The sequence below is a fragment of the Panicum virgatum genome, chromosome 8N, assembly GCF_016808335.1.
Source record: "Panicum virgatum strain AP13 chromosome 8N, P.virgatum_v5, whole genome shotgun sequence".
NCBI classification, from domain to species: Eukaryota; Viridiplantae; Streptophyta; class Magnoliopsida; order Poales; family Poaceae; genus Panicum; species Panicum virgatum.
In genome coordinates, this window is record NC_053152.1 from 33,628,581 (window position 1) to 33,653,634 (window position 25,054).

The following is a 25,054-nucleotide window of genomic DNA, read 5'->3' on the forward strand; positions in this document are numbered from 1 at the left end:
ATATATGTTGCATACATGCAACCAAAATGGCAATAAAAAGTTAAAACACTCTTTAATATTCATAAAGATATACTATCTTTATTCTTAAATATGTGACACCATTAATTTTTCCGTTTGACTTTTCCTTTTTTATAAATGCTTATACAAATACATAATCTACAAGTTAAAATTAATTACATTTGATGACTAATTAAGTTGTACTTATTTTACTTTACTGAATTAATTTGTGTTGGTCAAACTTTGAGTAAGAAGTCAAATAGTACCATATATTTAAGAACGGAAGGAGTATGTTGGATATTCTGAAACATTCAACTATGTAACTACAAATATTATTAGAATAAGTTGAGAATTATTGCATCAGTGCCATCATGGGTTGTCGATTACAAATAATCAGGGCGAGAACTCTAGCCATCCTTGACCTAGTACACGTCAGCGTGTACAACCGCTGATAGTGAAAAGGCAATTATTACCTTCTAGAAGCTTATGCAGGAGAGTATATAGGAAACTAGGCTGTCCGCACTGGAACTTTGTAGCGAAAATGGCCTCTCATGGCATATTTCAATATAATATTTTGGCGATTGATGACACACACAACACTTGGACTAATATATGTGTTAAGATGATAATTATCAGGCTTATAGGTCCAAGGGATGAAAAGATACAAAACCCCGAAGAAATCAGGTCGAAAAGACCAAGTCAGAGGTAATTTGCTCTCACCGGTTAAACCGGCGTGAGGCAAATTACACTCACCGGTGCAATGGGCTCAGAGAAGACTCCGTTAGCAGAGTGCACCGGATGAACCGACGATGAAGATATTGAATACGTCGGTGCAATGATAGAAGAAGACCAAGGAAAATGCATACATCGGTTGAACCGATGATGCACCGGTCAATTACGTCGGTGTAGTTGTCCAGAGAGTTGGTTTTTCAGTTGATCAGAGGACAACTACGTTCACCGGTTGAACCGACGCTACATCGGTTAATTGCCCGTACAAGTAACGGCTAGTATTTCAGTCGGGCAGATTACATTCACCGGTTGAACCGACGATGGCTATTGGGGAAGCGTCGGATTAACCGGTGTTAGGTACTTTTCCGACAGATTTTCTCCAACGGCTATATTTGCTTGTGCTGCCTATATATACCCCCATGGCCGGTTGTCACACAGGGTTGGAAGCCTCAAGAGCTGAAGAAAGTGCTGCCCAAGCAAAGATCCATCACCAACCATCCTAGAAGTGCTTAGTGTCATATCTAGCTTGTGAGAAGCTTTGAGAGAGTGCTTTGTGCACTTGTATAGGCTTAGTTTTTGAGAGAGGTAGTTTAAGAGAAGTCTTGCCGAGGCAAGCAAAGCATTCCCGTCGACGACCCTCCGACTTGGTGTGGAGCGGTGCCGACACTTTGTACGGGGGAAGAGGAGACCCCCTCCTTGGTGGAGAAGATTCATAGTGGATTTCGGCCGGGTGACCGAGAGAGACGGTGGCGGTGCACGAGACTCGGTGTCTTGTGGGCACTTGCCTTTGCTTGCCGGTGCGCCTTGGTGGCCTAGTGCAAAATGGTGATCGGAAGAGCCTCGGTGTCCCGTGGACGTAGGCGTTTGAGCCGAACCACGTTACATGACCGTGTCTACTCGGGAGTTTGCATCCCTCTTGCCCTTACCTCTTTACTTACCGTATTACGTTTCCGCATTTACTCTATCTTGCGTGCCTTTACTTTCTTAGTTAGTTTGATTAGGATTGGCTATAGGTTGCAAATCTTTTGGGGTAAGTAGAGAGTAGCATAGATAAACCTTGGTAATAACTAGCATGTGTAGGACGTGTTAGGTTTATTTTATACAAGTAGTTTGAGCCCTAGTTTAGAAAGCGAATTAGTGACCCTATTCACCCCCTCCCCCTCTAGGGTCGGACACCCCGGTGATCCCTACAATTGGTATCAGAGCCTGGTCTCACACCTCTTACGAGGATTAGCCAATTCAATTGGTAAATTTGTGAGAAAGCTCGTAGGAGACCCGTCGACTTCACCGTCGAGTGAGTATCATGTCCGGGGAAGGGATGAGTACCGATAGGGCTTTGTTTTTAGATGGCACGGATTTTCCTCGATGGAAAGTGCTTATGCAAGCACATCTCCAAGCCCGTGGGCTTGATGTTTGGCGTATCACCGAATTATGCAAGAAAAATGAGACTAAGGCCGAGAGACAATATGATGCCATTGCTAAATCAATTCTATTGTCCTCATTATGTGATAGTGTTTTTAATTGTGTTTTTGCTAATGAAAATGCTCATAAGCTATGGAAGCAAATTGTCGAGAATCATGAGGGCACAAAGGATGTTGCCAAACAAAAATATCATATTCTTGGCGAGGAGCGTAGTAGCTTTAAGCAACTTCCCAATGAAAATGCTCATGACATGTATTCACGATTAAATACTCTTTTCAATGAAATCAATGCCTTAGATCTCAATCAACTTAAAGATGAAGAAATCAACCGCAAGATTCTCCGAAGCCTTCGCAAGCCCGACTACGACATCATCAATACACTCTTGCAAAAGGAAGACTTGGTCAAGCTTACACCCAACCAAGTCATCAATCAAATCATTGCTCATGAGTATAGTATGTGAATGACAAAGAAGGAGCAAGAGTCCACCTCTTCTTCAAGCCGTAAAAGTCTTGCCGCCAAGCATTCATGCAAATATCAACCAAGGCGACAAGGCTCATCAAGCTCAAGTGAAGAAGAAGAGGATGAGAGTGATGATGAATCAAGTTTAAGCGATGATGAATATCTAAGGGCCGTGCTATACCATCACCGCAAGATTGCCGAGCATGTACATGAGCTCTATGAGCTTGGGTACAAAACTCTCATTAGAGGGAGTGTGGTTGGGATGGAGAAGATGGCGAAGAAAAAGAACAAATCAAGATCTCAAGTTCTCTCCACCATCTACAAGTCCAAGAAAAATGGTGAAAGCTCAAGTCACAAGAAAAATTCCAAGAGCTCCACCACCCATCGCCCTTGGAGATCATCACCACCTCCCATGTGTCTCATGGTACAAGGTAATAACGATGTAAGTGATGACTCCTCCTCCAATGATGAATCCGATGTTGAAACTAATGAAATTAGTGAGATGATGACACTTCTCCATAATCAACAAGAACATCTCACTAAACAAAATAAAGAAATCAAAGTTCTCAAAGCTAAAGAAAAACTTCATGCCTCATTTGTCTCAAGATATGAGAACTTCCTAAACAAATACAATTTGTTAGACAATGAGCATGAAGAGCTTAAAATGAAATATAAGAGTCTTGAATCTAAAAGTAAATCATCATCGGATAAATCATTTCCTTGCAAAATCCCTTGTGCTATTCCCATTGTCAAGGTAGATATGTCTACCTCTTGTGATCTAACCCCTTGCAATGAGAGTGTGATTGCAGAAACATATGATGATCTCATTGCTAAGGAAAATGATAAGCTCAAACAAGAAGTAGAAAGGCTAATGGCGGACTTGAGGCGGCTCAAAAGAAAATACACTCAAGAGCAAGCCCAACCTTCTCAAGATAACCCCCTCACGGGCGTGAAGAAGCTTGAGAAGGGAGAAACCATGACTTGTTTCAAGTGTCACAAAGAAGGCCACAAGTCCTACCAATGCAAGGAAAAAGAGGGACAAGCAAAGGGCAAAGAAAACGGCAAGCCCAAGAACTTGAACAAGAGCAAGAAGGGACACAAGAAGGCTAAGGAGATCAAGAAAAACACATCTCCAAACTTGAAGGCGTCATACATGTACACCAAGCCCACCCACAAGAACAAGCAAAAGAGCAACCACTACATACTTGAAAAAAAGAAGAATGGCAAGGTGGTAGCTCATGTCATGGGGTGGAGAACATATGGATGGAACCGGCCTATTTGGGTGCCCAATGATATTATTCATACCATGGATGGCCCTCAAAAGGTTTGGATCCCTAAAACTTAGGCGCCAAACAAGTACTACGGGGAATTTGGAGGCTTGGCAATGTTTGGGATGCATGAGTAGGGATGCATCATGCAAAGTTGAATTAAAGCCAAGTTATAGATTAAAGATTAGTGACCCAAATTCCCCTTCCCTACATATGAGGTAATGAGCAAGGTAAAATGATGATCTCAATTCATTTGATATCCTTCATGCATCATTGTAGCTCAATGTCTCTCTAGGATTGCATGATCTTATCTTTACTATTGGTGTCTTTCATTTGATATGCCTTCCTAGAAATTTCACATGGTAGGTTATCCATGCCTTATTCATATCTTGTTGTAACCTACATGAGCTTAATTGATTCTCTCACATGGCATATGTCTTTCATAGCATATCTTGCAATTTGATATCTCTCATATTCATGGTAAAAAATGCTTTTGATATCAATTGCTTGCTTATGATGCCTTGATTAGCAAGTTATGAAGTTAAATCCCCATTATGTGAATTACAAGTGCATACATTTGTTTAAAGTGATTCAAACACTAATGCACACATTTAGGGGGAGCTAACTCTATAACTTACGTTTGTGTGACTAATATGCTTTACAAGTGCTATTTGTTATAGTCACCTAGAGCTATCTCCATGAGTTCAAATTTCTTTCGAACACTACCCCTACAAGTCACAATTGGCATCACAATTGGTGTTAAGATGAGAAGTGCCACAAGCTTTGAAAAAGGTGGAGCTTGTTCAAACAAAGCAAGATATGCCAAATTTAGAGGTTATAACACTCTATCACTAGTAAATTCCTTTTGCTACTAATGCTCCTTGCTGTTAGTGGTTATGAAGCTTTTAGGTGTTTGATGACAAAAAGGGGGAGAAATGTACCCTAAAAGCAAGCAAATAGTTTGGAGTAAATGATGCCATTAGCAAGGGGGAGGAATGGAAAATGCAATGCAAAAGGATGCATGGTGATAGGGGGAGGTACTTAGTCAATATGGGGGAGAAGTGCAATTTGATGATCCCATGGACTAAGGTACAAAAATTTTCATTGCTCATATGGTTCAAACCACACAATTGTCTTACATTGGCCACAAGCCATTGTTTCACAATTGCTATCAATCCGGAAGCATTTCGTCATATGGACTAATCAAATGACAGTGGCTTTTAAAATGAGCATTGCAATGTCATCCGAGCAAGCTAAGTAGTTTCTAACTTTTCAATTTGGTACCAATTTCTTATTTTTGCAAATTCATCTTGCTTGCTTTGGTTGTGTTGTCATCAATCACCAAAAAACAGGAGATTGTAGCGAAAATGGCCTCTCATGTCATATTTCAACATAATGTTTTGGCGATTGATGACACACACAACACTTGGAATAATATATGTGTTAAGATGATCATTATCAGGCTTATAGGTCCAAGGGATGAAAAGATACAAAACCCCGAAGAAATCAGGTCGAAAAGACCAAGACAGAGGTAATTTGCTCTCACCGGTTAAACCGGCGTGAGGCAAATTACACTCATCGGTGCAATGGGCTCAGAGAAGACACAGTTAGCAGAGTGCACCGGATGAACCGACGATGAAGATATTGAATATGTCGGTGCAATGACAGAAGAAGACCAAGGAAAATGCATACATCGGTTGAACCGATGATGCACCGGTCAATTACGTCGGTGTAGTTGTCCAGAGAGTTGGTTTTTCAGTTGATCAGAGGACAACTACGTTCACCGGTTGAACCGACGCTACATCGGTTAATTGTCCGTACAAGTAACGTCTAGTATTTCAGTCGGGCAGATTACATTCACCGGTTGAACGGATGATGGCTATTGGGGGAGCGTCGGATTAACCGGCGTTAGGTACTTTTCAGACAGCTTTTCTCCAACGGCTATATTTGCTTGTGCTGGCTATATATACTCCCATGGCCGGTTGTCACACAGGGTAGGAAGCCTCAAGAGCTGAAGAAAGTGCTGCCCAAGCAAAGATCCATCACCAACCATCATAGAAGTGCTTAGTGTCATATCTAGCTTGTGAGAAGCTTTGAGAGAGTGCTTTGTAGCACTTGTATAGGCTTAATTTTTGAGAGAGCTAGCTTAAGAGAAGTCTTGCCGAGGCAAGCAAAGCATTCCCGTCGACGACCCTCCGACTTGGTGTGGAGCAGTGCCGACACTTTGTACGGGGGAAGTGGAGACCCCCTCCTTTGTGGAGAAGCTCCGTAGTGGATTTCGGCCAGGTGACCGAGAGAGACGGTGGTGGTGCACGAGACTCGGTGTCTTGTGGGCACTTGCCTTTGCTTGCCGGTGCGCCTTGGTGGCCTAGTGCAAGACGGTGATCGGAAGAGCCTCAGTGTCCCGTGGACGTAGGCGTTTGAGCCGAACCACGTTACATGACCGTGTCTACTCGGGAGTTTGCATCCCTCTTGCCCTTACCTCTTTACTTACCGTATTACGTTTCCGTATTTACTTTATCTTGCGTGCCTTTACTTTCCTAGTTAGTTTGATTAGGATTGGCTATAGGTTGCAAATCTTTTGGGGTAAGTAGAGAGTAGCATAGATAAACCTTGGTAATAACTAGCATGTGTAGGACGTGTTAGGTTTATCTTATGCAAGAAGTTTGAGCTCTAGATTAGAAAGCGAATTAGCGACCCTATTCACCCCCTCCCCCTCTAGAGTCGGACACCCCTGTGATCCCTACAGACTTCTATCACATACGCGACGCCATCTTACAGTTCATTTTTATAGTAAAAACTCCCGCAGCGGGGACCTCTAAACGATACGCTACATTAGTGGTGCTCCTCCCGTCCGCTACTCCCCACGTCGTACGGACTGCACGCTATCGCCGCCGCGTCCCGACAACCCCACCTTCGCACCGCGGCTCGGAATGCAAGGAGAAGAGGGGGAGAGGGCCGCCACGGGCGCCATCGCCACGCGGAGGAGAGGGAGTGAGGGAGGCGCCCCATCCGCGGCTGTGATCGCCGCCGCCTGCTGTAGAGGAGCCCAAGCACGGCCACATCTGCACCCTGCCGTCCTCCGCCTCCGCGAGAATCGTTGCCATCGACGGAGTGCCCCTGCTTCGAGCCGCTCGCGCCGGCCGCCGCTCCAGCCACCGTACCCGATGCCGCGTATGCCACCTCGATCCATGCAGGGGTGCAGGTCGGCGTGGCGGCGTTCCACCACGAGAGCTGGAGGGGGGCGGCGAGGGATGGCCTTCACGCGGCGGAGGAGGAGGTGGCCGGCGACCGCTAGGAGCAGAGGAGCTCGACTTGGAGGGTGGCGGAGGGGGCCGGCGAGGGAGCTCGAGCTCGACGGGGCCACGCGTAGGGGCTCGAACAGAACAGAGCCAAGGAGCCCTGTGTCGAGCAGAGTCAGCCAGCCCTGCCGTGCAGGCTACCCAGGTGAGTAGGCCGCCCCACCCCGCCCCCGCCAAGCCGCCCGCCGCGGGCTTGCCGGCAGCCTCCGCTGCCGGTCGTGCAAGCCACGCCGGCCGCACCGTGCAGGCCGGCCGCCGCGGGCTCGGTGGCCACCTCCGCTGCAGGCCGCGCAGGCCGGCCGCCGCGGGCTCGCTGGCCACCTCCGCTGCAGGCCGCGCAGGCCGGCCGCCGCGGGCTCGCTGGCTACCTCGGCTGCCGGCCGCACAGGCCACGCCGCGCACCTCTGCTGGCCTGGGCGTCACGCGCCGCCATGGCCTAGCCGCCACTCGCCTCCGCTGGCCCCGCCGCACGTCGCCATCTGTGTCCTCAGCCGCCGTGCAGGCCGCCCCGCCGTGCGCAGGAGCCCCACCGGCGGTATCCTTCCGCCCGGAGACGCGCACGGGGTGGCAGCCATGGGAGGGACGCGCGGTGGCCGGAGAATGGAGCCGAGCTCCCCGTCATCGCCACAGCGGAGAGGAGAAGAGATAGCAGGGAGGTCGAGAGAGCAATGGAGAAGGGGAGAGGCGGCGCGGCCGGAGCGCGGGCAGCAGTAGTGTCTCGGCACTGCAGCCGCCCGGGAAAGAGAGGTAGAAGGGGAGAGGCGGCACGGCTGGAGTGCGGGTACCCGCCATGGATCCGCAAGCCAGGGAGGGGGCGCGACATCCACAAGCGGTGGGCGACCGGAGAGGAGGAGCAGAGGGCGCCGGCGATGGAGGGAGACGCCGGGGAGGGAGGCCGGCTTGCTCGAGGTGGGAAGAGAAGAATGGGAAGGAGGGGGTAAAAAGAGATTAAAAAACTGACACGTGGAGTTCACGGATAGTAGTTGGTATAGAGGGAGATATAGAAGATGGATAAGTGCGGATAAACTAAGGATAGAGGGGAGAATATTGCTGAACAGGATGAAAAATTCATTTTATAAGAAAAATATAGAGGAAGACGAGTGCAGACAGCCTTACGGCTAGGTGCACCGTATGACCGTATACGTAGCGTAGCCAATAGACGTGTCCGCGTACGATCCGACGGTGTGCCAGCCTTTTGGCTCTGCTAGTCTGCTGGATGGATCGATCGAGTAGCCGGAAAAGTTGGATCATCGGTCTCGTACGGAACGGACGGAGATGGGTGTGGATCCGCTGTCCATGCTCGCTGTTCTTCAATTCGGTCGGTGCTTTGTTTATCTGCTTCCACGCGCTGCGGTATCATCCCTTTGCCTTTTCGAACGTACCATTAATTCCGTGGTGGAATCTAAATAAAGCACGGATATAGATTACTTTAACTTTTCTAAATTCGTAGTTTTCACTCATGGTGCTTTATAAGGCAAGCTCATACGGTCATCATATATTGATTTGTATAGAAACCAACTCTCTAGAATTACGATTCTGCAACAATTAATAGAACATCATAGAAAGAAGTAGCCATAATACGTTAAAAAAACCGATTTTGGACCGTGCATCAAACGCTCTATCTATATCTATATCTACCTATATATTTCTAAAACGAGTAATCACTACTAGAAAATAGCTCATTGGTCCGCGATACAGGGCATATTTTGGTCCGGTACTAACGTTGCCCAAGGGTCATTTTAGTACCGGGCCAAAATTTAAACGTTCCTGAGCCATTTTATTACCGGCCCAAGACACCGGCCGGTACTAAATGTCGCCTTTTAGTACCGGCCGGTGTCTTGGGCCGGTACTAAATGGCCGCGTATTTTGAGCCCGGTACTAAATGGCCGCGTGTTTTGGGCCGGTACTAAAATAGCGCGGCCATTTAGTACCGGCCAAAGACACCGACCGGTACTAAAAGCCGACATTTAGTACCGGCCGGTGTCTTGGACCGGTACTAAATGGCCCTCTACGAGTTACTTCAAAAGGAATGCATCTTCTACCCAGTCACATCTGGTGCATAGATGGAATGGTAAGAAAGCTACGCGTGAGGCCGGGGGTTTAAAGTATTTTTTTATTTATTTTTTAGCTGTAAAACTGTTTAGTACCGGCCGGTGTTACCGACCGGTACTAAACGCCCACTTTAGTACCGAGTGTTTTGACCGGTACTAAATGGATTGCCATTTAGTACCGGCCAATCGGTACCGGTCAGCTGCCCGGTACTAAAGGGGGGTTGCTGACCGGTACTAATGTTGATTTTTCTAACAGTGAATGTTTTCACCTAAGTTTTTTGTTTGATCTGCCTTGTGTATGTGAGTCCGACTAGTGTTTTGTCAATCGAAATTTTAATTGAAATCCGAACAAATCATTCGGAATCATAATCGGAACCAGACAAATCAATCGGAATCCTGATTGGATCCCGAACAATCAATGCATCGCATGATCACAACACGGTATGTATACGGAGTGAACGAATACAAAATTTGTGATATTATATAGATCTATTATATTGTCCGTAGCAACGCACAAGCACTACGGCTAGTATATGTAAAAACAATCTAAGTATCAAATTTCAAGGCTCTATCGCCGAGACATGTTACTACGGTGGAGTCAAAATGTGGTGCAGTCAAAATAAGCTCACCTAACAAACATAATCCGTGCAGCTTAAACACTGGTCATCGCTCCTCGGCCACATGACACTGATTGTGCGTAGTGGTCAGAGAGTACTCCATAGTTTACACCAGGCAGTTCCAGCCAACGTACAAGACCTTTGATCAGAGCTGCTGCCTCGGCAGCCTAGTCAAAGATTTGAGTAAGCACTCCCTCTAAATTATAGATATCTTTTTTAGATATATACTTTTTATGCAGTTAGATATACGTATATCTTTATTTAAATACATAGTAAAAATTCTATATTTACAAATATCAAAACGACTTATAATTTGAAATGGAGACGTAGCATTAGTCAAACTTAAATCCCATGAAGATCGGCGTCGATCGGTGACAGGCACTCGCGGAATTGAAGTAACTATAGCCGGTTGATCAGGTCAGCACATGTACTACATATATATACGGTAGGTTAAACGTCTCCCATTTGCAGGCCCGTGCCTGCTCGAATAACGAACGGGTCAACTGGCCCCTCGATGGATCCGTCCAATGCAACCGAAGCCGTGGCAAAAGAATCTCAGTGCTTTAAAACAGACGCGCCATGACGACTGTTTGATCGTGACGGTTCGTGTTAATTACTTTTAAGTTTTAACAACGCAAGCTAAAGTCAACGGTGTGCGCCATCGCAATTATTATCAATTATTTGATTTCAAATAATAGCCTCGCGTGCCTAGTACTAGCTTCGTTCATCCATCACCGGACGAATATATATTGCGTTTTCGAATTCACCATTCGAATATATTATGTTGAAATTTGAAATTGGGCAGAGCTAGCATGCAAAGTAATCAAGGCCGGTGTGAGTGATGAGGTATATGGCAGGTCGTCACTCCTTACGTATGAGTGATTAGCAGTTCTTCCTTTTTTAAAAAAAATTGCTTGCGAACCGACGCTAGACCGGCTGGTCGAGCGCTCCCAGTAGCGCCCTCGCGGCGCGAGTTCGAGCCCCTGCTGGCGCACTCGCTGGTTGTTTCTGGGCGAGGTAAAAAAAAACCTCTCGTTGTGCTCGCCACAAGGCATAGCCCCTTGTGGGCATGGACCAAGGTCCAGCGGCTTTTTCGGCCGGGAAGAGCTGAGCAGTCGCTCCTCTTAATGAAATACGGGTGGGGTCTGTTTCACCCCCCTCGAGTTTTTTTTTAAAATTGCTTCTAGAAAGTAAGGGGGGGTATATGTATACATTGATGTACGAATTTTGGCGACTTTTAAAGGTCCCAACGTACTATCTAGAAAAACCTAATCAGATCAAATGGTGAGATGGATACTACAAACAACAACAATGGTTTGCATCGACATCACCCAACTTTCTCTCGAGATGTAATTTTTACCAGGGTGTACGTGCTCAATCCACCACACTAGCACGAAATGAAATTACTGACCTACCGGCTCCATCACTTGTGTGCCACTCGCAGGGACCAGTGGCAAAGTATCGGACCAGATGAGATGGCATGGCAGGCGCACTGAACATTTGCAAGATCTTTTTTTAAAAAAAAAAATAAAACTTACAAGATCATAGTAGCTGCCTAGCTGCAGGCAGCTGATGCTGATCGTGCAGATCATCCGGCACGCGTTGTTGCAAGAATCTTTACAGGCGAACGCTAGGATCGGCTCCGTCCCGGGCTTCATGTGCTCTCACCAACTTTCCAGCTTCCAACCTTCTCCTCTCCCCAGCTGCAGCCCCAATCTTACCGTATTTATTCCCTGCGGACGATGCGTGGGCCCCACCATTTTATGCCGGTGGGGCCCACGGACAGAGAGCTGTGGGTGGAAATGGAAGGACCGGTTCCATTGTCAGGACACTGTACGCACAGCACCAATAGTACAGGAGCAGCATGCAGTATTAGTACTACAGTATTAGGGAGAGGATTATTGTATATTTTGTTTAAGCAAAAAAAGAGTTTTTCTATTGGCAGCCAGCAAATTAAGCTTCTCTATTATTATACTAGCTGAGTCCGGTGGCAGTGCAAGTATGATCAGCGGTCCGCCTACCCCTATACAACCCATGGAGCCCCCAAAGCCCTCTTTACAAATTTCAACCATGAATCGAGAGGAGGAAGAGGGAGAGGAGGAAGAGGAAAAAATGAGGAAAAAGAAAAATAAAAAGAGAGGGAGGGAGGGAGAAAGAAGACGAGAAAGATGAACTCTCCCCAAATTAAAATTTTAGATTCGCCACTGAGTATGATATAGGCAAAATAGGCAAAGACATCCCTGAACTCTTGGGAAAGGGTCAACTTCGTCCCCGTAATTTCCCGCAGGCCAAATTAGTCCCTGAACTTTTGGATTTGGGGTCCATTTCGACCTTCCGTCCGTTTTTCCGTCCACATTGTCAATTTAGCGGCAACAGGACATGTGAAAGGACCAAATTGCCCCCATTTTTTTTCCAGCCCCAGCCCCATCCGCTCGCATCCCCTTCATCGACGCATCCCCTTCGTCGCCCCTTCGGCGCCAGCGCTGACGCAGTCCAGTCCTCCTTCGTCGGCAGCGCCTCGGCAGGGGCCAAAGCTACCCCTGCCGCTCCCTCCCACTGCTCTGGTCGTCGTTCCTCCCACTGCTCCCTCCCACAGCTCTGGTCGCCGCTCTGCTCGCCCCCCTGATTTCCTCCCACCGCTGTGCTCGCCTCCCAGAGCTCCTCCCGCCGTTGTGGTCGCTGCAGCCGCCCCAGAGCTCGTCCCGTCGGTCTCCTTGTGTTGCTGATGGTGCGTGGCAGCAGGCAGAGGCTGGGGAGAGAGGGAAGAACAAGCCACGATGAGGAATCAGATCACAGGCGTGGAGAGATGGAGGTGAGGCTTCCATGGCTATTTTGTGGTTCAAATCGATTCCTTTCCTGCTTTGATTTCCTGACGAATTCTTTTGTTTTTTGCAGCTCGAATCCTTGCTCGAAGAACACAGAGAAGGAATGGTGGTCCGGACGGGGATTACCTGCCGCCATGGACAGTACCCAAATTTGGCTTGCGGATGGTCAGGTGTGGATGCAGGGAGAAGGTTCTTGCAATGCGCAAATGTGGAGAATCCTTGCGATTTCAAGTACTGGATTGACCCAGAATTTTCTGGAAGAGCAAATCGAGTGATTCAGGACATGGTGTCTATGAATGCAAGCTTGTCACAGATTCTACGACATTTTCATGGGCAATGGGATGAACTGCTTGGTTTCAGACAAGAGGCACGATAAGAAAATCACAAACTGAAAGCCATTGTTAGTGAGCAACGTAGGTTTATAGGAATCTTGTTGTGTTTTTGTGTTGTAATGGCATGTGGCCTTTTGGCTGCTGTTGTAGGCATGTAGGGGATGGCAATCCATGAATGTAATATTGATAAATGCAATGAATTGTCGCTGAAAAATTTCCTCAGTTTTGATCATGGCATTTCAGCAGGCAATATTTGACTCAATGTCTCTTGTTCAAACAAAGTAGCAGATGATAGAAGAAAATGTCTCAGGTTCAAACTAAAACCATTACAAACTGGGTGCTTACAAACTGAAAGCCATAGCACATAAGCCATTACATGATCTTCTCAGATGATACAAGATGCTATGCTGCCTTTTTCTGTTGACCTTGTGTAGGCGAAGTAGACTGGATCTTTGCAGTTGTACGGCTGCCTGTAACATTGATCGTTGCTCGTGCAGATGAGGTGGGATGCCCAGCACTTGTCTCAATGACAACAGAGGCATTCCCAACAGCAGAAGCTTTAGCTTTAGAGTTAGAAGTGCCAAAGGACACCAATCTACTTTTCTTCCCAGTCTGCAAACCAATTGAAGTTAGATCAATTTAATTGAATAATGCATAGAGATTGATCAATTTAATAGAACTTACTAACCTGAATATATGATGCACCAGTGCGTTCACTGTAATACAATCCATAGCCCTCAAAATCCTTTCTCTTAGTTGATTTTGTGCCCGAAGTTGTAGCTGGCTCCTTCCCTTTAGATGTTGCTGGTTCAATGGACAATGGAGCATTATTGTTGTGGATAGAAGATGATCCATGAGAATGACCAGGATTGTTGCTGGTTGTCGAGTTTTTCTGCTGCACAGTTAAGGAGAACAGTCAGAGGCATGTCACTCTTATTGTGAAAAAGAAAGGCGTGCTAAAAATGTGTAAACATAAATCTTAAATAGATGAATTGTATAAACACTAGTTTCACGGAGCATGTCTTAGAGTTGTGTCCAGTGCCTTGGCAATGTCGGCATCTAATCTTAACTCCAACTCTGGATGACTTATGACTAGAGTTCACTCGTTCTGAAGGATCCTGTCTCCTTTTTGTTTGTGGCCGACCAGGCATCTTCTTCACCAATCTGATTGTTTGCATCTCTTCCAATAGCTGACAATAGTTCTCCCTTCATAGGACCCTTTAGAAAACAACCATCAAACCCTATCACCCTCCTGCATCCATCTAAGAAACCCCTTCGACAAGCATCTAAGCAAATATAAATTCTATGGAACACATGTTCCTCTTCTTCAGGATCCAGGGCAATGTGCACACTACTTCCAGGATTACTACGCTTCAGCTCAAGAGCATAGTCAAACAACCTAGAATACTCACCACTTCGAGCATCCATTACCTTTCTGATAACTTTCACTTTTGCTCTTTTCACCATTGTCAAAGAAACCTCCACACCCATGTCTTCTTGTATAGTCTCCTTCATTGCTCTAGCCTTCCATGCTGGGTTAGCCTTGATAGTACTCTCATATTTGTCACATATTCTAGCTGTAGATAACTTCTTGTTTTTTAAAACTGGGCAACATGAATGGGTGGGATTGTATGTCACAATCTGAAACCAATCACTTTTCGAGTTGTATGAAGCATGCAATACCCAAGGACAACATTTCCATGAGCAAACAGCCCTCAACCTCTACTTGTCATTCTTAGGAAACTTAATATTTACCTTCTTTTTCAGAGCATACCTTTTCTATTGCATCCTTTAATTCCTTCTTGCCTCTAAGTACATGTCTAAGCCAAACTGAGGTGTCTCCGCACGGCTATCAAATATTGCGAACCTGCACTTCCTTCTCTTGGCATCTGTGTCACTGTCATCATCGTAGGATACATCTTCATCTGACTCAAAATATGCAATTCCATCTCCAAAATCATCCTCATCAATGACACTGTCCCTGTTAGTGTCATTCCCTGTTGGAGGATCCATTGAGTTTGGGCTGTCCAATGGTATGCCTTATCTCTTATTCCTTTCAGACATATATGCTTTGTAGTTAGTTCTTATCTCCATTGCTTCATCATCCTCATCAGATGTAAATCCGATGACAACATATTTAGTATCTACCTCTTCTTCTTCAACTTGTGTACCATCCTGTGCAACCTCATGTGTGGCAGGAGCATCCAAACGCAACATGTTTTCATATTCTGCAGATTGGTCAAACACACCACCATCTGATTCACTCATTGCAGCCAAGTCCACATCAATTAATTCAGTGTAAATGTCTAGAGCCCCATATGACCCTACTGCATCAAGCATGTCAAGGCATGACTTATCATCTACAAGCATCCTCATTCCAGAATTCAGTGGTGCACCAAGTGGCAACCAAAACATCCGAACAGTCCTTCTAAAGGTTGTGAGATCCGGTAGATGCCCTTCAAGCTCTGGGATCGACAATTTATCCTTATCTATGTGTGAAACTCCATAATCCCCATTGCAATATTCCACCAAGGTTCCATCAACAACAAATTCCCCATTGAAATGAAACCTAACAAGCAATACCTCTGAATCTCCCATCTTCTGTTAACCCTATATGATTTATTCTACCGTCAGATTCAGCAAAATAATAACATTGGATAGTGCATCCACATTGGACAGTGCAACATTAAATCAGTACGCAACGCGGGCTATCTGCTTACCTCCTTAAGGCCACCGGAAAAAGGAGGCTGAGGTCGGGCGGAGGAGGACGGGAACAGACAAACGGCGGGCACGCAGCCGGATCTGGACGATGGCCCCCTCCTAGGCGACGCGGAGGCTGGAGGGGAGGCGTGGGGAAAACCAGTGCGTCGAGGATGGGAGGGGACGGCGCGGCCTGCCCTCCCAGTGCGGCGGCCGCCGAGGATGGAGGGGCGGCTTGCCATCGAGGAGAAGCGGCCTGACATCGGGGAGGAGCGGCTTCAGGCGTGGGGAGGAGCAGCTTCAGGCGCCGCCGAGGATGGGAGGGGATGGCACGGGCTCGCCTCCTAGCGCGTGCGGTGGCCGAGAGCAATGCAGGCTCGCCTCCCAGGCGGATGTGGGTTGGGGCTGGAAAAAAACAGGGGCAGTTTGGTCCTTTCACATGCCCTGTTGCCGCTAAACTGACGGTGTGGACGGAAAACGGCGGAAGGACGAAACGGACCCCAAATCCAACAGTTCAGGGACTAATTTGGTCTGCGGAAAAGTACGAGGACGAAGTTGACCCTTTCTCAAGAGTTCAGGGATGTCTTTGCCTATTTTGCCTATGATATACTAGTTCGGAGGACATGCAGGTTCGTTTCCGATTTCTGCATTTCCTTTTGGTGATGCCATACCTTACGGATCACAACTAAATTGTGGAACCTTTCCCTGTTGGGTTCTGGGGGAAAGAAGCTGGGTAACCTTTTTGGTAAAGCACACTAAGCTCAAAAGAAATGGATTTACATTTTTCAATACTTTCATGGATCCAGAGCACAAAAGAAAAGAAAACATAGTCAAAGAAAAAATCGTCGTGGTCTAAAACAAGTACATAGATCCTTTCACTTTTTCTCTCGTTTATTGGATCATTCGAGTAGTCAAGCAGAGATGTTGCAACAACCTATTTCAGAAAAAAAAAATTACACACTTCAATTATTTCCCTAAAGCAGCGAGGCAATGGCAGTTCCTGACTTGAAACCCGCCCAAGAATGTCCTCTCTCTTCAATGCATCAAAATTATATTTTTGCATCGTTTTAGCATATTTTGCATCAACTATATTATTGACATCCTTATGACACTTACTGCAAAATAACAAAGGTGCCGTCTCCCATGAAACTTTGAATGATAATGACCTGATGATTCAAGAGTCGACACAAGTAGGTTTGAGCAGCACATCATCTTTATGTGCTCCCGGGAAACCCTGCCCGGGTTTCCTGATGAACCAACGCTTCCAAGGTCCACAAGTCCATGGAATATTGGAATGGAAGCACCCGAGCTCACACTGACAGAGTGGCATTGAGGGGGTGTTTAGATTGAGGGACTTCAAAAAAGTCCTAGGGACTTTTTAGTATTTAGAAGTATTAAATAAATATTAATTATAAAACTAACTGCAGAACCCTGGGGCTAAACTGCGAGACGAATCTAATGATGTATCTTAATCTATGATTAGCGAATGGTTACTGTAGCATCACTGTAGCCAATCATCGATTAATTAGGCTCATTAGATTCGTCTCGCGAAAAAGCACTCAGTTGTCAAAAAACATTTATAAACAGATTTTATTTAATAATATAAAATAGTAAGATTCCTTTTGATGTGATAGGGACTTTTGGAAAAAGTCCTGGAGCCAAACAGGCCCTGAGTCACCTACCAAAAAAAAGAGAAAAAGAAACTGACACGTTCTAGTATCACTCAAATTACCAAAAAGCCCATACGAGACAAGGCCAGTAAAATAGCGCGTACTAGTAGAGAGAGAGAGAGAGTAGTTGGCGCGCTGATTCAGCGCAGCTCCGCACTCCACGCGCCAACGCCCCCAAATTTCCGATTTTTTTCCCCTCGCCTCCTCTCCCGCCGCGCGCCGCGCCATGCCGCCGCCGCCGCCGGAGTCCGGGGATCCCGACCTCACGGAGTGCCTCCGGCTGCTGGAGGCGGTGCCCGCAGCGGCGGCCTCGGCCCCGGCCTTCCGCCGCCACTGGCCGTCCATCTCCGCCTCGCTCGCCGCGCTGTCAACCGCCCTCGCCAGCCCCGCGGTCCCGCCGGCCGCGCCACTGCTCGCGCCCATTGCCGCCGAGCTCGGCGCGCTGCTGTCCGCCGCCGCGGACGCGCCGAGGCTCGGCCACCTGCACACCGTCTCCCTGCTCTCGTCCGCCGCCGCCTCGCTGTCCCAGCTCGCCGCCGACGCGCGCCTCCTCGCCATGTCGGCTCCACCCGCCGCTGCGGCGGACTCTGGCGTGGACGCGCTGATCTCCCGGCTCCGCCTGGGCTCCGCGGCGTCCCGCGCCGCCGCGCTGGAGGAGCTGGCGGGCACCGCGGCGGCGCTGCCGGCGCCCGCCGCCGCCGCGGCCGTCTCCGCGGTGGCGGCGCTGCTCGACTCCGCCGGCGGCGACCTCCTCCCGTCCTCCCGCGAGCGGGCCGTCGCCGTGCTGGCCGCCTTCGCGTCCTCGGGCGCCGCGTGCCGGTTCCTGGCGGAGGAGGCCGGCGCCGTGGTGCCCCACCTCTGCCGCGCGCTGGAGTCCGGCGGCGCGGGCGCGGAGCACGCGTGCGCGGCGCTGCTCCCGCTGACGGCGGCCTCGCGCGACGCGTCGGCCGCCGTGGCCGCGCGCGGCGGGGTGGCGGCGCTCCTCGCGGCGTGCGCCGGCGGGACGCCCGCCACCCAGGCCGCGGCGGCCGGGGTGCTCCGGAACCTGGCCGCGTTCCCGGACCTCCTCCCGTGGTTCCGCAACGAGGGCGCGCTGCCGCTGCTCCTGCAGCTGGTGTCCCTCGGCACCCCGCGCGCGCAGGAGCTGGCCCTGGGGTGCCTCCAGAACCTGACCGCCGGCGACGGCGACGAGGGCCAGCGGCTCAAGGTCGAGGCCTTCCAGGAGGGCGCCCTCGCCTGCGTCAAGGACTTCCTCGACGCCAGCCGCGGCGACGAGCCGGGCCTGGCGCCGGCGCTGGGGCTCCTCCGCAACATGGCCTCCTTCCGCTACATCGCCGAGATCGCCGCGTCCGCCAGCTTCGCGGCGCACGTCGCCGCCGCGCTGGGCAGTGACCGGCCCCCGACCCGTACGGAGGCCGCGCTGGCGCTCGCCGAGCTCTGCGGCAACGCCGCCGGCGGCGGCGGGGGCAAGTCGCGGCGCGAGCTGGAGGGCGCCGTCCCGCGGCTGGTGTGGATGCTGGAGGCCAAGCCCGCGGCCGAGCGCGACGCCGCGGCGCGCGCGCTGGCCGCGCTCCTGGCGTCGTCGGGCGCGTGCCGGAAGCTGTTCCGTCGGGACGAGCGCGGCGTCGCGGGCGCGGTGCGGCTCCTGGACCCGGCGGGCGCCCGCGGCGTGGACCGGCGGTTCCCCGTGGCGGTGCTGCTGGCCGTGTCGCAGTCCCGGCGGTGCCGGAAGCAGATGATGGCCGCCGGCGCGTGCGGGTTCCTGCAGGGCCTGATGGCCGCCGAGGTCGACGGCGCCAAGAGGCTCGCCGAGTGCCTCGGCAAGGGGAAGATGCTCGGCGTGTTCCCGCGGACGTGACCGCCGGTCGGGAAGGAGGATACCCTACCCGTATCAAATCAAGCCTTCTCCTAGCTCTGCTTGTATTTATCAAATCAACTCGCCTCCGGCTGGCTGCTTCCATCTGCTTCTTGCTCTCCGTGTTCGTGTTCGTGTGCGCGTGTGTGATGCTTGTGATGATGATCTTGTAAATGTGTCCTGTTGGATAGCGTAGTTTTGGTAGATTATTACGAGTGGCTTAGCGTGCTGGAAACAATAAGAACACTGAAAGATGTTGTACGAATGCAATCCCTGATCTGATCTGAAGGAATTCAGCTTCAGCTTACTAATCGATGAGCGCCACTGTTCACTGTTCATTCGTTCATGTTCCAGTCCTCATCAACCTTCGGAGTTTGCTGACCGATGCGCATCTACCACTGTTCTGTTCCACACCATTCTGGCAGGTTGCTTTCCTGTTCTACTTCTACCAGGATGTCTGATCTGGGTTTGTTCAGAGGCTGCAACTGCAAAAGTCTGCAAGTGAATCCGGCGCCATCGCTGTCCAGGGCTCCAGGCAGTGTGGCAGCTGAAGCTGACCGCGCCGGTAATCGCGGATCAGGGCCGGTGGCCATCGTTGGCGGCCGTGATTACAGCCTCCGCCGGTGTTGACGGTGGTTCTTGCTTGATCATGGACGGGGGAGGGAGGGCCGGAGGGTACAGCACTGCAGGTACACGTCTGACCGGCCGGCCGGCCGGCAGCACCCGCCGCAGCTGCAGCAGGAGGCAGCGCCTTGAATTAAGGGACGGGGGTTTGTACGGGCCGTGCTGCACGGTTGGTGGAGGCTGCAATGCGATCGATGGATGATCTCTGGCAGAGGAGAGGCCGGAGCAGATGCCAGATGCAGAATGCTCTGGCGAATGAAGATTTCTAGGAACCGGGTACCGTGTAGGGGTTATCCTGTACCTCTATTTTTACCTCGAGATCTGGACACTGTAAGAATAGAACAGGTTTACATCAAATCGTGTACTCTGTACGTATATATGTACAGCTGTTATACAGAATAAAAAGATACTCTCTCCGTCGCCACATTCCAAAATCGTTTGAACCATTTGCTTTCTCTCTCGTCCTCTCCGTCTCAACACACGGTTGGTGCTCCCGAGGTCAACGAGCGGCTTCTGCGGTGGCGCGCCCAGATCCAGCGATGGCGTGACATGATCCGGCGTTGGCGGGCTCAAATCCGGCAGATTTGCCAGCTCCTCGCCCGCCACCTCCGCCACCGGCGGACAGCCCACCCCGCCCCCCCGACGCTATCGCCCTCGCCGCTGCGTCGGGTGGGGGACGGATGCCGACGGCTGCCTTTGAGGAGGCCAGATTGGTCTGCACAGTGATCTCCCAGATCCGGTATACGCAGGGCTCTCCTGCGCCGACGGAGACGCGTCGCGGCTGCCCGTCCCCGCCGGCGACAAAGGAGGTCCTTGCCGCTGCCGGGTGGGCCGGTGGTCGCGGCCGCCCCTCCCGCTACCAGGCCGGCAGGAGCTGGTGCTGCCCCTCCCGCGCGCGGCCCCTCCTCCACGCACGCGGTTGCGGAGCAGGCCGGAGGCTGCGCCGTCCACCCCGTTCCCAGCGCGTGGCGGCAAAGGAGGCACGCCGGCCGCCCATCCCGCGCATGGTCGCCGCCCGTCCCGTCCTGCTGCCGCAGGCCAGGCGCTAGCCGTCCCAACCTCCCAGTACAGATGCCTCCACCGGGTACATCACCCGCCGCGCCTCCTGTATCCCGCCTGAGCTGCCTCCTGCTCCTCCTCGCACCAGACGAGCTAGACTGGATTTTTTTTAATTTGCTTCGAGTTTGGGTGCTGGGCGTGTGGGATTGACGCTATTCCGGGGAGAGATTGGTCGGGAATGCCGACGTTTTCTGGCCGGCTTGGTGCTTTTCTTGGTGGTTTAGGTGGGGTTTTTGTCCTATATGATTTCTGGTTGTTTTGCTTCAAAAATTTCTGGGCGCATGCTTGATTTGGGTTGCCAATTGCAAATGCAATGCTCATCTACGACAATGAATTGTCATATTGCTCTCAGGTATGTGACTAGTCACTTTTTTTTTTGAAGAAATTAGTCGCATTGCTCTCAGGTATGTGACTAGTTCAATCCTCGGATCATGAATTGATGATACCAGAGTCATGTACATCTACCTACATTGAAGGTTCACGAGCAGCTCATGGATGTCCGGTCGGGCCGAGGTAGTGACCTCCCCTGCCGAGGAGAAGAGCGTGAGGAGGAACGAGATGGCGGCGGCAGCAAGCAGTATGTGGACTGATGCACCAATCGGTGGTTCCTCCCACGGTCCTCGATGGCCGGGTGCCGCAGGATCTATTGTCATCTGAAGATGTGGTCTTCGATGATATGAACTCGGTGAGTTGATATTCACAACATTGTTCTGTTCCATTGGTTCACAACAATTTAGGCTTAAGATGAAGTAGCTGTTCATTACTACCATGCAGTACCTAGATGTCCAATTTAGCAAATGTAGGCTACAATTATATTACTAGGATGATGTTATTACAAGTTTCCTACCTGTGTACCAGTACTTGAAACTCTGAATATATGTTCCAAGGTTTCTTGATTGTGCTGCTGTGTGCTTCAGTTTTGCCTAGATTCGGTCACATGTATGCTTCAGTATGGTTGTTAATTCAGTCAACTACATGCTTCAGTCACATACCAATTCAGTCATATACATGGTTGTGATATGTTCATGTTTCAGTTGAAGACGAGGGAGCAAGGGCGGAGCAGACAACGAGCTCGTGGGCCAACCAGTTGTGATTGTAGATCAATCATGTATTTTGCTACTGGATGGTACCGGATAATGTCTCTTAAATAGATGTTCTTACTATTTTCCGAGAAGCTAATTTGTTCTTGTACGTCTGCTACTTCAATTCAAAATTCAAAAAAAAATTGCACTGAGTTTAGTTGGCTTCGTTCTATAACACTTGCTTAAAAGAACACTAATACAGGTATCACAATGTACCATACAAATGAGTACTTGTATAAATGACACTAGTGTATTCGGTACCAGCACACGTGAATTCAGAAAAATGGTGTAAATATGACACTACAAGTAAGTATTTATTGTTAAGGTACCAGCATGTATCAACCGGTACATGTTTATTCCACTATCAATAAAATATTATCGCTGGCATGAACTACAGTCCAAAAAATAATAAAACAATTAAATATTAGTAACGGCTAACCACAACCACACGTTAGTGAGCACACTACAAGAAAATATTATTGCTGGCAGCAGCTGCAGTACAAGATAAAAGAGCTGATTGAACGGTTAAGGCTCTGTTTAGTTCAAGCGCAAAATTTTTTTGAGTTGGAATCTTACTAATTTGAAGTACTAAATGAAGTCTATTTATAAAATTTTTTGCACAGATGGGTTGTAAATCGCGAGACGAATCTAATGATGCTAATTAATCCATGATTAATCAATAATCAGCGGGTGGTACTGTAGCATCACAGATGCAAATCATGAAATAATTAGTGGATGGTTACTGTAGCATCACTGTTGCAAATCATGAATTAAATAGGCTCATTAGATTCGTCTCGCGATTTACAGCCCATCTATGCAAAAAATTTTGTAAATAGACTTCATTTACTACTCCATGCATATATTAAAACATTTGATGTGATGGTTTTTTGCGTTTACGGGTTTATGGGGTGTGAACGCCAGATAAAATAATCTCCCACGCGTGAAGAACTGCAGAGGGGCTGGCAGAAACGTTCTGGCTTTGTCTGGGATCCACACTGTCCTTCACTCTGTGCATAGAAGAAATATGTTAGTGAAAATATAGAATACAAGGAAATACAGCCACATAGGACAAGAATGCACAGATCTCGGTGCAGACCGTGCGGACAGGATAACGACTACTCGAGTAGCCGGTTTAAAAACGAGTTTTCATTCGTCTGGCTCTCTTCAATACGCGTCCTGGGTTGTTCCCTGATGATTCGATCCTTTTACTACTGTTGAGTGGAGTGGTTACAGTTCCTCGACTGCGACTACTCTGATGCAATGCCGTGGTGGTTGACTTGTGAGTTGTGACCGGATGCCGGCGATGCCGTGCCAGCTGCAAGAAGGCGGCGGCGGCGTGCCGTCGGTGGAGCCAGGCGACGACGCATCTGTGGTGTGCGACTGCGAACGCAGGAGCGCTGGTGGTGGTGTGTGTGAACGAGCACGGCGACAGTCTCACAGGGTCGCATCACATGGGGGGCGGGCCTTGCTGGTGCTGGCGCGGGGCGGCGGCGGCGGATGGTTGGCTCGGCGGGCGGTCCTCGTCGGAGGAGGAGCACGTGCTGCTGAGCCAGACACGGATCGGAGGAGAGGGTGGTGCGCCGAACCTGAACCTGAACCTGAACCTGGATCGTGCCTGTCGTGTTCGCGCCGCCCGCGTGTGTCGGGCTGGCCGGCTGGGCGTCCAGGTTGGGGTTCTGCCGGGTGGGGTCTCTTTCTCAAGCAGTGCCAAATAAAGTCAGGCACCGTTTAGTTCACAAAATAAAAGTTTTTTTTGTTGTCAAATCGATTGTTTGACTAAATGTCAGAATGATTTTTTTACACTAATTTAAAAACTAATTTCAGAACCCGCTTTGAAACCGCGAGACGAATCTTTTGAGGCCTTTGACGCACCATTAGCACATGTGGGGTTACTGTAGCACTTATGACTAATCATGCACTAATTAGGCTCAAAAGTTTCATCTCGTCATGTACATCCAAAATGTGCAATTAGTTTTGTCGTTTATCTGCATTTAATACTCCATTCATATCTAAAAAAGAAGGCAAAAATTTTTGGAAACTAAACGGCCCCTGAAGGAACTCCGAAGGACGTTCCGTTTCGAGATTGTCACGGCCCCAAATTTCCCGCCCGGACGGTCCGCCCGGCACTCTGTTTCGGCGTGCGTTGCACGAATCACGGCGCGCCGCACGTCGCCACCGCCGCCGACCATCCTCGTGCCACGCGCCGGCCATCCTCGTTCCGCACACGTCCTTATCCCCGACGAAGCCCCCCCGACCTTATCCCTGAGCTGCCGTGTTTCCATTCTCTTCTTCTTCCTTGCGCTCGAGCCGAGCAGAGCCGCCCCCGTCGCCTGCGCCCCGACCAACTCCGGCCACCGTCCTCCGATTCCGCGCACCCAGGGCCTCCTCGTCTTCCCTTGCACCTACTCCAAGCTTTCCCGAGCTCAGCCCCGCATTTCCCCGACCGGAATCTACCCCCGCCGTCGATTCGCCGTCTCCGGTAAGCTACTTCTCGAGTCCTTGCGCGGGGACCATCTCCTCCCTTCCCTCGCTCAATTTCCCTCCTCACCAGGCCTCCTCCCCCTCCCTGCAAGGCTGTTGGCGCAGCCCTCCGCCCGCCGCCGCCGTTGGTCGTCGCGCCGCCCCGTCGTCGCTCCTCTCCGTCCGTGTCGTTGTCGATGAGCTTTGCCGTCGCCTGGAACACGCCTTGCGCGCGTCCCCAGCCCCTCTCCAGCCCTGCTTCGCTGCACCGCCATCCGCCGCTGCCGCCGCGTCGCGCGCGACGTGTCGTGCGCGCGCGCCGTGGGCGCCCATGCGTGTTCTGGACGCTCCCTTCTAAGGGACCGAAACTAGCGACCAAAGGGGGGTGAATGCGAGCCGATCAAAATTTCTTCGAAATTTGAAATGTCGGCCTATGTCTCAAAATCACCGCAAGCCCTCGAACCTAGGTCAGCGAGAATAGCTATGGACAAGCTATCTCGAAGCAGAAGACCCAGATCGCAGCGCGGAAGTAAAGGCGAGAGAAACTTCTCAAATCGCAGCACAGCACACACAGACCTGTCTGACCGGTGCACTGGACCAGT

At 49.9% G+C, this 25,054-nt stretch overlaps 1 protein-coding gene and 2 long non-coding RNA genes across 3 annotated transcripts; 2 read left to right on the top strand and 1 right to left on the bottom strand.

Annotated features, from left to right (window-relative positions):
* Positions 1 to 12,063: 12,063 nt before the first annotated feature.
* On the bottom strand, positions 12,064 to 15,730 carry LOC120686870. The gene is made up of 2 exons (XR_005680422.1): positions 13,691 to 15,730; positions 12,064 to 13,614 (listed from the first exon to the last, which is right to left on the bottom strand). It is a non-coding gene; the product is annotated as an uncharacterized LOC120686870 (long non-coding RNA).
* A 1,662-nt stretch (positions 15,731 to 17,392) lies between these two features.
* On the top strand, positions 17,393 to 19,565 carry LOC120686570. Its single transcript, XM_039968783.1, has one exon. It carries the CDS (start codon positions 17,599 to 17,601, stop codon positions 19,228 to 19,230), a length of 1,632 nt encoding a protein of 543 aa, XP_039824717.1. The 5' UTR covers positions 17,393 to 17,598; the 3' UTR covers positions 19,231 to 19,565.
* Positions 19,566 to 20,262: 697 nt separating this feature from the next.
* On the top strand, positions 20,263 to 22,089 carry LOC120686885. The gene is made up of 2 exons (XR_005680432.1): positions 20,263 to 21,595; positions 21,945 to 22,089. It is a non-coding gene; the product is annotated as an uncharacterized LOC120686885 (long non-coding RNA).
* The last annotated feature ends 2,965 nt before the right edge of the window (positions 22,090 to 25,054 follow it).